General features: G+C 37.0%; 1 protein-coding gene across 7 annotated transcripts in view; it reads right to left on the bottom strand.

The window, feature by feature from the left end:
- LOC118280562 (protein pangolin, isoforms A/H/I/S) overlaps positions 1–14,092 on the bottom strand; it is a 149,641-nt gene that overhangs the window by 63,096 nt on the left and 72,453 nt on the right. For all 7 annotated transcript variants that reach the window (XM_035600648.2, XM_035600643.2, XM_035600647.2 and 4 more), the window contains exon 4: positions 10,806–10,906. In XM_035600648.2, coding sequence (XP_035456541.1) covers positions 10,806–10,906 — 101 coding nt within the window. The remainder of the gene's footprint in view (positions 1–10,805; positions 10,907–14,092) is intronic.

The following is a 14,092-nucleotide window of genomic DNA, read 5'->3' as shown; positions in this document are numbered from 1 at the left end:
CAAAGTACGCCCATTAGGTTATTTCGCGGGGCGAGCAATTACTCAAACAATACTCTTGAAATATTAACGCTAAACCCACGTTTTGTGGGAAAACTTGGCTTGTTTAGCAACTGCGACCAACTTAATGGCGTGTTGTGTTTTCTTTCACTTTTACAGTATTCCCGGCACACGGTAGTATTTTTCAACTTGTATTTTTCTTTGCCTTGTTTACGTAATTGAGTATTTTGTGGGCAAACGAAGGGAGTCAATAAGCGGTAATAATTTCGCTTTAAGTGGAAAACTATGTTTGTATCGTTTAGCTTAGCTTTGTGTTTTCAAGAAACGGTAATTTCAAGCCTGGCAATAAGGATCAAAATTGTAACGAAAAAGATTTCATATTTTATCCAAGTTGACGTAAAATAATACCACATCACGCTAACGAAGCAACGCCTTCTCGGAAACGCCAAACAAGGTACATCAAAACAAAATATCTATTAGACCACACAGTGTGACAAGTGGAAAAAACAAGACAAAAAACCTAAACAAGGGTATTACGTCACCACATTATGTTAATAGGTTTTAGATATGACAACATCGAAAATAATCCGCTTTGTCCAGAGAATGGGCACATTAGACCAGTGGGCTGTCCTCTGGGACGTGAGCGCCTTTGATTTCGGATTCGATGGAAATTAATATACGTCGCGTACACAGGGTACATATTTAATGTACATAGAACAGAGTCGACCTAGCCGTGGGTTGCCGTCGAGAACTCTATAAATATTCATGTGAAAAAAATGACATTAAAAGCGAAGTTAAAAATAATGTCACAGTGTGCGTATAAACTTAATTTAAATAAAAACATCCCCGTGTAGGACGTATACGATTCGGCGAAAACAATTTTATTATAACTAGAATAAAATAAACGCTCGAATCAAAAGCTGCATCAAACAGCGCGATCATTTAATCATCACACCGATGATTATAATTCACCTGTCATGAAAACAAACATTTATTAAACCGCTATAGTGGATAGATGGATCATAATTACGGGTTATCTCGCGTTGAATGGCGCCCCGCGAACCGCACGCGATGCCAAAAGGCGTCAAATAGCTCGTTAAATGCCCCTTACAAATAGAAATATTACTCATAACTTAATCCCCCTTAAATAGATTTAACCTGCCATAAAATCATATTCACATTTTTTTTGTCTGCGCAAATAGGCGGGGTGGCTCACTGTGCGTATTTATAACGAATTGGCGATTAATACCGCACAATGGTTTTTGAGAGGTTATAATAGTCATAATTCATGTTTTTTTTGTGTGGATAATCGAGGGGGTTAGGTGAAGGGTAAGTTTGTAAATTGGATTTAATATTTACATCTTTAGTAACAGTCGGTGTGAAATTGGACGCTCGCTTAAGAGCTATTATAGGGTGGTATGGGGTTAATCCCACATGAGTGGTTATTGATAATGGGGATAAGTTTTATTGCGTTTTCTCAAATTACTGACGGATTTGCATTTTGTAATTATTGAATTTGAATACAAATTAGATACGAAAAATATTAGTAGCTTTGAAACTTTCAAGTGATTTGATGAGTGTATTATTTTAAGCATACATCTTATTAAAATCAAATAACTAAAACCGTTAACGAGCAACAAATAACATCAACATCCCTAATCAACAATAGCCTTAACATTTCTCCAGCATCCAACACGAGACAAGTTAAAGACACCACTTAAAAGCGACACTAGCGCCACAAAAGAACAATTCTTATTCAAATGTTTATTACTAATATGAGTTTATAGTACGTTAGCACAAAGCAGGTAGTAAAGGCAAATTTGTGGACATGACTTTCAAAGACCAGAGAACTGATGCCTCATAAAGGAAAGCGTTAAAAAAGTCATTAGTCTTAGTTTATAGCTAATGTTACTGACACCAACGGGTCTAAATGACCACTGAAGATTATACACGTCGTTTGAACGGTTAACTAGGGATTAAAATGGCTGGCTTTTGTTTTGGTCTCTTTATATGCTGTTTAAAGGTCAAATTGGTGGTTTAAAGTTGTTCATAGCTTTTTTATTTGTGTTTAAATGGATATTCAGTGTAATCGCTTAATAGGTGAAATGACAAATGATGGAACTTTTTTATTTCAATAGAAGTTCATAACATATAAGTGTGCAGATGTATTAATAATGGTAAAACTTAAATTTAACATATAAACTGCAATGTAGAAGGTATTCCACTAAACACAACTTCAGAGATGTGTCGCAAAACAAACTAAACACTACCTATACCCAGTAATAATGAAAACGTACACATTCTCTCGCAATTCTATTGGAAACGAGATTAGGTCTCGAATCTAAAATCTAGACCAGACTGGGAGCTAGGGGGTGGCGCAGGGGCGAACGAGGCAGATGGGGACGTGGGGAGGTTGGAAATAGGACTTTCTAGGCAATTACCATCCACTGGAACTCGCTCGAATTTAGATCTTATTGAAAATATATGCATCTCCTTTAACAGCTTTTAGAGAGAAGGAATAATTGCAACTGACTATTTTGTTTGTATATCTACATCTATGGCAATATTAGCACTTCACAATTCACTCCGTAATTGCGAGCGTTTGGCAAATGGAAAAAAAATATCACCAATTAAAGTTTACTAGGAAAACATTTTTCAAATCAAAATATTGAACATTTTACGTTTCATTAAACGTTCGAAATATCAGATGGCTTTCACCGTAATTGTTTAACGAAACATCAGTACAATGCTAACAGGATTCAGTTAAAACAACATTGGAATTTAAATTGTAATAAACATTGTGATTTTAAAAAAAGTACATTGCATTTCGCTTGAAAAATTGACACCATTTTTTGTCCACGAAAAAAAGGCATTCGTAGCACTGTGCTGTTGGAGAAACGACTTCTGTTAGTGAGTGTACGCACAATGAGATATGGTACAAAGCTCTCAGAGAGGGTGCCGACTGGATGACGCTTTTAAAAGTATTACTGTCCACCCCCTGACGACTCGACTCGGCGTGATGACACCCCAACCCTTGTAGTGTTTGATTATTTTATAGTGGGTAGTTGAATATTGAACTAAGGGGGTGGGTTTACAATGAGACTGTGTTTGTGCGAGTCCTAATAGTGATCCTGTGGGACATTGCTACCGTGTTGTTTAGGTTTTCGTTTTAAAATTTCAAGCTTCGATTTAATGAAAGAGTTTTTGAAGGATGGAAGTACTACGACTTATTAAGAAGAGAACATTACGAAATATTGAAGTTTAGAGCAAATTATTTTTCAGTATGATGAATATAGTAAAATAAAGTTTTAGTAATAAACATAGCGGTTTTGAGAGCTAGTATACTTTTAATGATCTGCGGATTGTCTAGCGGGTTAGTTCGAAAAGCAGGAGTAGGAACGGGGTGGTTTTTAGTCAGTAAGAGTCTGACACTCCTTTTCGCCTTGCCCAAGGTTTCATCATGTCATGTCTCATGATCATACATACATACATAACTTCACGCCTGTCTCCCATGATGGTAGGCAGAGACAATGGACCGCCAATTGCTACGAATCTTATATACCTCTTTCGCTTCATCAACAGTCATCTCCAACTCCATAATCAATAATCACGTAACTCCATTCAAACAAATGGCATAACCTTGAAAACTTCAACTGATTTCAATAGGAACTCATCCTGATTGAAATGTAGCCTTATCAGTACGGACAATAAACAATCATTGTTCTGATAACGATCTCGGCGGCTTTGGCAAAGGAAACGTTTTGTTTAATGTGCCGCCTTTGATGTGACGTCATGTATTTTTATTGATTTAATTTAATTAGTAGGAAGGAAATCCGGTTGTGATGTATGTATGTGGGATTATTAGAGGAGAGCAGTATATATATACAATCGAGAAAGGCTCTACTAGTTTCGAGTTAAATTGGGACTCAAGATTTTGTGATACAAATAAATACAGTTGAATATAACTTAAGATTATGATGTTCTGAATTCTTTCAGGAGATATAATTATGATTGATTAGTTGACTAATCGCGAAAACATCTGACGTCTAACTTTGAAACTAAATTCGCAGGTAAGTTTAGTCTTATTTAGTTTTAAGCCTATATATTATGAATGGAGTTAGGTTCAAGGGCAGGCCATGGAAGAATGATCCAAGTTTCCGGCTAGTCTTTGTGGTTAGCATACTTAATAGTGATTTAGACACTATGTGATATATTGGTTGGACAGTGTATTATAATAGCATTACTATTTTATTTGAAACTAATATCCGTGTGATCAGAGTTTCAGTGACGATAATTGGGTAAGAATTTTTCAAAACCTAAGTAAGCTTCATAGTTCTTTCAGTGTTTGGACGTTCTTAGTGAGTCATGGAGCTTGAAATTATTTATTAAAGCTTTTATGTAGATATAAGTTTGACTAAGGGTCAGTATAAGTGGCCAATAGTGGCTAGTGTAGTGTACTTACGTACAACATTCAACAGGAGTATCCCACTCAGCAACTAAAGAAAATCTAGGGCAAGTACCAACAGATTATAGCCACACACAACGGGAATCCATGATACAATGAAACACAATAGCCAAGCGAGGCCTAAACAAAATGGCAGCGGATAAAAAACTGCTAGAGTATATCAAGCGAAAAGTCGTTGAAGATACCTCGGCCCTCTCGGCCCTCTCCATACAAAATACTTTAAGCAGAAACCCCATACGCATCAAGTCTCCCAACAATAGCGACATATCTCACAATCGGAGTAATAAAAGCATGGAGCGCCCACATTAAAATCTTATCCTTTTCTTAAATAAAAAATTCACGAAAAAATAAGAGGAAATCTCCCCTCTATTATTCAGTGGAAAACGCTCCCCATCCCACCGGCCCGATACGGCCCAAATCCCCACACACGTAACCAAGAAAACACAAAGAAATTCTAACTCTAGCGCCCAGTCAACAAAGTTACAATTGGCGTGACTACTTTTGTCTTCTTATTTGAGGAATATGCACTTTGGCGGTAAGATATAGAGTTTATATTCGTTCGGCTTGCAACTGATCGGGTGTATAGAAATCGGGTCTTAGTGTAGTATTTGAAAATGAGATGCAGCGTGGGTGGGGTGGGCAGAGGGGGTGCGGGTGGGCTCTCGAAAGCCGAATTAGCGGGGCGTGTGTAATGATTTTCCTGGGCGGAATTATGGAAGGTATCGGAGACGAATTGGGGTCCGGGATGTTCTTTTTAATGGTCTTATGGGTACATTGATGAAGGAAATCCGACGGAACCACGCGGTTATGGCTGAGGGTTCACTCTTCATCGATTGCCGCGTTATATACAGTTGGGTAGGCAGGCGTAGTCGGTGGTATAAATATGTATGTAGGAAAGTATAGGATAATCCCTTTCATAGTTGATGTTTTCGTCTTTTTCATCTCCATGTTGGATGTGTTCTAATGTTTAGAGATGATTATCTAACTTAGATTTATAGCTAGTGCTAACATCGAAAAAAAAATTTCTCAGTGGTAGCACGGAGTCTGGAATTATGTCAGGATATGGCAATAGGCTCACCCCCTATTACATGGGACTTTAACACAAAATGGTGAAAAGTGGGTGTACATTGTATAGCGGCATTACGTGCCGTAATGTGCACCTGCCTACCCCTTCGGGGATAAAAGGCGTGACGTTGTGTGTGTGTGTGCTAACATCGAGTAGTCTTTAGTTTTACTCTATAGTCAATCAAACCCAAAGTAAAACCACCTATCGACTCACTAATTTCAAACATAGCTATAACAGCGAAGTTTGCATAAAATTAAGACATTTTGAGTATAACACCTCCATCTTTTTGTAAAATAATAAGCATACTTAGGTTTAGTGCTCATATTGGTATATTCCAAATGTAAAATGTACATCAAAAAACCAACATCCAACAAACCGACACTGAATTGTTAACTGATTGAATTGACATAATAATATTGATTGACTGCTACCACTTAACCCTGCATGCGTTGTAACCCCTTAAATTGATACACTTGGTACAATAAGCACCACTGATACAATATCAATTGAACATCGTAAAGATGTTGTAATCGTGTTACAATATTTATTTAATATTGTTAGTGTTCATTGTCTCTTTTTAATTTATAATTATTGGGACATAAAAGTTGCTTTTAGGACTATATTTCACCGGGACACCAGTCGCGACACCGTGGTGTCCGTAAGTAACCAAACTAGACACGCCTCACTACACATCCACAGTATCAAACTGAACCTGGATGAGATAGCTCTGACAGTCAGACTAGATAACATACAACAAATTTACAATTTCGTATCTAGCAAAACTATACCACATGGGACTTAAACCTACAAGAGCATAAAAAAGGAGTTTTCTAAAAAGCCTCAGGAAACTTTAGCCCAACACGGAAACCAAACACCCGTTATCCCAGCCTTCCACGTGTACAGTCCACGTCCAAACTATCTCGGTTAGGTGACTGTCTGCTCACGCCGCTGGGACGTGTTCGCGATAAGTCGTGATGATAGTCCCGTACTAGCACTAAATTCTACTGATAACTTGTCTGTTTGTGTGTTTATTTATGTTTTATGGGAGCTTCGTATTGTTTGTAGTAGAAATAACTATATTCCAGTAATTATTTCCATGTCTGCTGTAGATCGTTTTTTTTTTTTAAGTGGGGATAATCATCTAATGACTTCTCTCATCTTGTGCGAGACGAGAGGGAGTGTCAGACTCTTACTGACTATAAACCATCCCGTTCCTACCCCTGCTTTTCGATCCGGAGCCCCGGTAACCTGCTAGGTAGTCCACAGCTCGGTATGCCATATATTGCTTACCATCAGATGATCCATCTGCTTTTTTGCCCCCAAATACACATCAGTCACGTAAATACCTATGAATAAGAAATTATTCTTTATTTCTTATTTCATGTTCTGTTTTCCAAAGGATCAACTTCTGCTTGTTAATGTGCTTACCCCCCTGACTAACATAATATGCTGTAACCGATCTATTTGGACTACAAACTAACTAACAAATATTCCGTCTGTTTGTCTGTCGAATGCGTATGCGCAACATACACCGGAAGGGATAGGGGTGATCTATATTTAGAAACTAACTTGTCACGGGATTTATGATGGCGTACAGTATGACAAATAAGATGGTAATTAGACACTTATTCTTTGTTTTCCAATGTTGATACAATTATGTAAAGGATTAGGATCGATCCCTGAGCCAGGAAACGTTAAACTTTCAATATGATACTTTGTCTGACCCGGGAACTACGAAAACGGTTTAACGGGTTGACTGTGGGAATTATAACCAAGACAAGTGTGGGAGAGCCATGTTTCGGCACGAATGGGCCGGCTCGACCGAAGTGATACCACTGCCTCACAGAAAACCGACGTGAAACAACGCTTGCGTTTTGTGAGTAAAACTACCGAAGGCCCAATAACCCCTTTTCCCAATCCCCGATTCCCCAACAACCCTTAAATTCCTAACCCCCAAAACCGGCAACGCACTTGTAACGCCTCTGGTGTTTCGGGTGTCCATAGGCGGCAGCGATTGCTTACCATCAGGTGATCCGTCTGCTCGTTATACCATACAAAAACAACATCAAACTACAAAGCTACATTAACCTTAAATTCTCAATAACACCAATTTTCCCAATACCCCCATTCATTTGCCCATTGCATTAAATTAATAGATGACACTCAAGTACAAATAAATTATCATTCCATGGCCGATCACTTCACTCACTTAAATACATTATTTGTATTAAAACCATTAATTTACCGACAATAATAGGGATATATGATATGGATTCATTAATTTGTTGGGCGATTCGCAGCTGTAAAATGTAACGCGGTTTCGATATCTGTGCGGAGGTTTGCGGGTCTTACTAATTGTTGCTTTTGATCTGAGTTTCATTTCGACGCTATATTGTTCGATATCGGAGAGTTTTTTTAAGAGTAAAGTATACAAACTAAACATATGTTACTATAACAGAAGTTTGTTTTTAATTTGGATATTTTATTTAAAAAAAACTCACGTGAAAACGTATTAAACTGAAATTATAAGTATTCTCTAATGATAGCAGGAATCGCCGTGCCGAACCGGGCACTAGGAAATCCGCTTGTGAGGTTCTATTAACAAAAGCCTTATTTAGCCATGGATGCCCACTAACTGATAACACGATAATGTCTCATTTTTGTACAAACGTGACAGTAATACTAAACTTAAGCACATTTGCGTTATCTTAATAGGAAGGCGAAAGATGCAAAAATAGATTAAAAACATCAACATTATATTCGCTCCAGCCTCGCTTAAAATCTTTGAAGTAAAACGTATTCATTCATTCGTTCATTCATTTTGTTTTAAATACCTCCTCATTCAAACACGTCCAATAAACGAACGTTTAAATTCAATTTAAAAAATAAAATATTCGATTTTCAAATCCCGAGACGGAACGAACGCAAGCGACCCCGAAATTGCTGGCCGCATTCACCCAGACAAAAGCCCTAAAATACACCCCGCGAGCAAAAAGAAAAGCATTTCCATCCCTACCCCTCCTTCATTTAAATTTCCCGCCCCAGAGCGGGGGCGGCGACTGTAGGGGCGGCTTCCGTACAACAGAGACGAAACTTAAAATCTCATAGAAAAGAATGAGACGGTCGTATGTCCACCTGTTGCGTTTCGAGTTTCATATTTTCGCGGCGGATTCTTTTTTCGTTTCTTACCGCGTTCCAAAGGATTTGAATGGCGCGCCCGTGCATGCGTACTAGCCCTAGGTATTGAACGATATTGACGTACGACGCCCGACGTTCTACGTACGATTTTTAAATCTTCTCATTCGGTCATTCGAGATTCAAATAAATTCTTCGCAGAGGGATTACTGTGTATGAATATTTTTCTTTTTGTTTTTTTGCGAAATTGCGATTGCAAAACTGCGATTTACGCTTGCTTTACTTGTGGATATTTTTTGTTAAGATTGTTTAATGTTTGTATTGTATCTATATTTTGCTGTATGAAATAAAACATCGCAAGAAAGCGCATAACTTCCAGACTATGAATTCAGTAGTACATTTCGGAATGACACCTGTCAATGTGTCAAGTTATAGTCAAAGCTCTTGATCAAAATAATTGGCATACTTTTGCTCATAAAGGGGTTGACAGACGATAGGGGTGTATGGGTGTAAGCAGAGATGTTTTAGAGGGTGAGTTTATTGCTGTATACGGAACAGACTGAAGCCTGTATACTGTAATAGTAATATGAAATGTAATAATGAAGTTATATGAATTTATTCAGGTATTAAAAAACAAACGGACCAACTAAAATAAGATATGAATGTATAATTAAAATGGAAATAATTTCTTCCAGTGTACAGTGCGGTCCGAAAGCAGGATGCAGTCAGAAATAAAAACTGTTTGTGTTACCGTTTCCGGCGCGTCCCGGGTTCGATTCCAGCTGAACACGTGGTGTGGTTATTACGAGGAAATTATTCAATAAAAATAGTATCACAGACATTAGCTACGTTTCGGAAGACCATTACTCTGTTTGTTAGTGGAAGATTGTGTAAATATACGTGGTTTTGTATTATTACGCGCACATACATACATACAGGTCCATATTTAAGTATAGTTCTGGATTCTGTAGTTTTGTAAACTTTTTAAAGCATTAACTGCCGAAGGAAAACTGTTCATTGGAATCAGATGTTCCGCTAAGCGTCCGTCATAAGTGTCCGACGTATCGGTTAACGTATTGACTGACGTCACGTTATTATTTTTAATTTCGTTTGAATAGAATACATTTATTTGATTAAGGACTTGTTTCACAATGTCTGGGTAGCCGCTAAGTATCAGATAACTTTGAATTAAGAACGTAATTTGTATGCACTATCTGTCAAATAAGTTTATCGGGCACTTATATGAATGTGGTGAAACAGGCGCTAAGAAGAGTTAAATAACTTACCGACGTACTCAGAGTCATTTAACGGTTACTTAACCCAGTCCTTAGCAATTGTTTTCGATACAAAATTGTTACTAAGGAATAGTTTAAGTAATCATTACATGTCTCTGAGTGCGGCAGTTAATGTTGTTTTTTTATCAATGTGGAGAAGCTACAATACTAACCACTCTCAATTATCATTAATCTACAACAATACGAATATTATATCTAAACAAACACACAAAACTGCTTCCAACCAACAATTATAAGAAAAAAAAAGAAACACATTCCTCATTTTCCCTTTCATTCCCCGCCAAAAACAAAAAAAAAGAGCTCTTGATTCATCAAAAAAAAAAGATTAAAAAAAAGATCCCCATCAATCGTTAAAACAGGGGGAGAGTTTAGCATTCAACTAAAACGATTTACAAAATGCAAAATCGTTAAGAGTAGGGGTACGGTAGGGTAGGGACCTGGGTGTCTTCAAGGCCCGAGTGAATAGGTTGCTTATGTAGGCGTGTTGCATCGTAGGCTGTATCATTGCTTACCATCAGGTGAGATAGTGGGCAAATTGGAATATTTTATATCCTACTTATATTATATTGAAATGTGAAAGTTTGTGAGAATGTATATTTGTCATTCTTTAATGACAGGAAAAAAAATCACTACTGAACTGATTTTGATAGATATCACTTGAAGTAGCTAGATCACAGTAATAAAATTATAAATGAGAAAATTTTGTTAGGTTTCTGTTAATCACTCTGAAACTACTGAACGTATATAACGTATATAGTATTTAACCTGGGAACGCTGCCGTATGGTGAGACCGTTAGCAAAAGTTAGTACTTAACATAGGTATTATGTATATAAAGTAAAGACTTACCATAGAGACGGGTAGGGGATGCGCCCCCCCATTGGGGTAAGGGTACGGCGCCATAAGGTAACCCATGTTGAATCCTGTTGCTGGATGCGGCTCGAATTTACCTGCAATCAAAGAATATTTGTTATTAATTGAGAAAATAGTTGGTTTAGTGGTTAAAAGTGTAACTACTGACCAGAGGGTCAGTTAGAGGTTCAGTCAGAGGACAGTAGAGCGTCAGTATATAGTTGATAATATGGAAAACGTTTTGATATTTTCAACTATTCTTGAACATTTTTTTTTTAAAGTTTATTTGATAATGGTCCACCATTTATTATTACATTGTCTTGAGAATATAGATATTTGTGGTCATTGCTTGTAATTTTTAATTAAAATAGTCATCTGCGACCAGCCTTCTGCTAGCAGTTTTAACGAAACCATTATTATCATCAAGAGTAAAAGTACAAATGTAATGCAAAATTTTTAAAAGATTCTTAACACAGAGTCTATCTACATTTTGCTTTTAATTTTGATATAGGTACGTTACGTTACAGCAAGCAAAAGCTGCGTGCTTAGGCAAACCTGTGCTTATCTCTGCGGCGTAAGTCGTAATCATATAATTCTTCAATTACGACATTTCCTGGAAACACTATAAACGGTCTAGTGGTTTTGATATAAAACTAATGTAGCCATTTCCTTTGGCTGCCATTTTTAAAGACAATCTTAATTGTATTATTAAACGTAATAATTTTATGTTTGCCTAGTACACATACATACATATCGTCACGCCTTTAATCCCCGAAGGGGTAGGCAGAGGTGCACATTATGACACGTAATGCCACTGTGTACACTCACTTTTCACAGTGCCACTGTGTACACCCACTTTTCACAGTGGTGGTGAGCCTATTGCCTTATACCGGGCACATTTCCAGACTCCGTGTTACTACTGAGAATTTTCGAAAAACCGAAAAAAGCCCAATAATACTTCGCCCGACCCGGGAATCGAACCCGAGAACCCTTGCCCAGCAGTCGCACTTGCAACCACTAGGCCACCGAGGCAATCAGTTTGCCTAGTACTTACATCTAATTGTTTCAGATTCTAGATTCAGACTACAGTCTCAGTTGTAAAGTTACTAAGGTCCATCACCAAGTAATATCAATAAAAGTTCAAAATCACTCAGAAAGCGTAAGTACAGTCAGACACAAAACTTAGTGGCAGACGGCGCGAGGGCGTGGCAGACGTACAAATTACACGTCGACGAGAAGTAATTTACTAACGTAATTGCGCGCGCAGACGCCTAGTGACGTCGCTACACTCGATACGAACTTGATTTGGCAGCCAAATCTTTTTGCTAACTCTTCAGATATCGGTTTAGATGAAGCGCCATTTTTGGCACGTTACAACTGTTATTTTTCTCGTCTCGGAAATTACTAAGGCTTATTTTTTTCATGGAATAGGGGGCAAACGAGCATTCTGGTCACCTGATGGTAAGCGATCAGCGCCACCCATGGACACCCGTAACACCAGAGGAGAAACAGGTGCGTTGCCGGCCTTTTAAAAAGGAATACGCTCTTTTATTAAAGGTTTGATTTAAGCTACATTTACTCCAATAAAACTGATAAACACAGTAATTTCCACAAATGCAATAAAAAGCTACACAGATACTTCAGTGAAAATAACAATTAGGTGCAAAATGTAATAACGATTTCTTAATACAATACCTATAACACCTTAATTACAAACACTAGAAGTTTACCAGATAAAGAGAAAAAAGTGGCTAAGAACGCGTAAAAATGTGGAATCCAAACAAGAATTCTTAAATGTAATTCAAAGAATCTCCATAGTTAATGGTCAACGAACATCGTTCTAACACCGCAGTGTTTACAATCTACTGTACTAAAACAATTATGCGAGCAATCAAAATTTTATTACTTTTATTGTTGTGACTTGTAGTTTCAACTGACTGTACTTTATGTTCTTTCATAGTTCGTGTCCGTATTCTATAATATTGTGTGAAGGTGTGAATTATTTAATAATACCTTTTTTATAGATAGATAGAGTCATATAATATACCTTTTTTTTTTTTTGAGGGGGGAAAATCATCCAATTACTTCTCCCGCCTTGGGCGAGCCGGGAGGGAGTGTCAGACTCTTACCTACTGACTAAAAACCACCCCGTTCCTTCTCCTGCTTTGAGCTGGAGCCCCGGTTTCATATAATATACCTACGTTTTTTTTTAATACATAGATAGATGGATTCATACAGTATACAGTTTTGTTTTGTTTTTTTCGTGTGTCGTAGTTATATTATCACCTTCTTATAGCTTTTTAATAGGCGTATAAATCAATCATTGTCTCAAGTGTCAATTTTTTAACCAAGATTTTTAATGGGACTGTACTTGGAAGGTTCTTTGTTTTGCCCTATTTGGGGATCTGTGACTAAAGGGCTACGGCTTCGATGTCTATTATAAGAACTTTTAAGAAATTAAGAGAATTCCCATACTAGTGCTATTTGTAGTGGTGAGATGGTGTAAGCACAATATTCCTATTTTTATCAAAGTCAAAGACAAAACAGTTATTTCAAGTAAGACTTAATTAGGCACTTTTGAAACATTTTTTTATTAGATAAATTTATTTTAGAAACATGTTTTTCATGAAAAACCATATCATTAACGATGGAAGTTAGTATTCTACTCGAACGAAGTCGCGGACAACAGCTAGTTTTATGATAAAATCGCCCAAGTGAGTACCGATTGGTTGACTGGTTTTTATAACTTTTTTAATGAAAAAAGCTCCATTTAGAATCTATTAAAGTTTCTTTGGATACATATCTTTAGTTGTTATAATATCATTTCATGGAAACCGTCCATGTTGTCTTTATTAAGTTTCCAGTGAGTTTGTTTGTCTGTGCTATAAATCTACGGAATTAATTTATATTTTTTAATTATTACCTTTTTTATGTGATAGACTGTTTAATAAGATATTTGTATTGTACGTTACTAATCTATATGTATAAAAATCAATTGCTATCGTTAGTCTCGCTTAAATTCAAGAACGGCTGGACCGATTTGGCTAAATTTTGGTCTTGAATTATTTGTGGAAGTGCAGGGAAAGTGAAAAAAATGTTTGAGGCAATATAAATAGATATCGAAACTCGTAAATAGATCTAGAACGAAATAATCAAGTTCAAGTTCATACGTTTGTTAACAGCAATCTCAGAAACTGCTATGCGGATTCTGAAGTTCAACTTTTAAGAAGGTTATATGAAGAACTATAGTTAGTATATTAAAATAATCTTGGTGTCTTAAAATA

This window comes from Spodoptera frugiperda, chromosome 16 (assembly GCF_023101765.2).
Source record: "Spodoptera frugiperda isolate SF20-4 chromosome 16, AGI-APGP_CSIRO_Sfru_2.0, whole genome shotgun sequence".
NCBI classification, from domain to species: domain Eukaryota; kingdom Metazoa; phylum Arthropoda; class Insecta; order Lepidoptera; family Noctuidae; genus Spodoptera; species Spodoptera frugiperda.
This window is presented reverse-complemented; position numbering and strand designations above follow the sequence as displayed.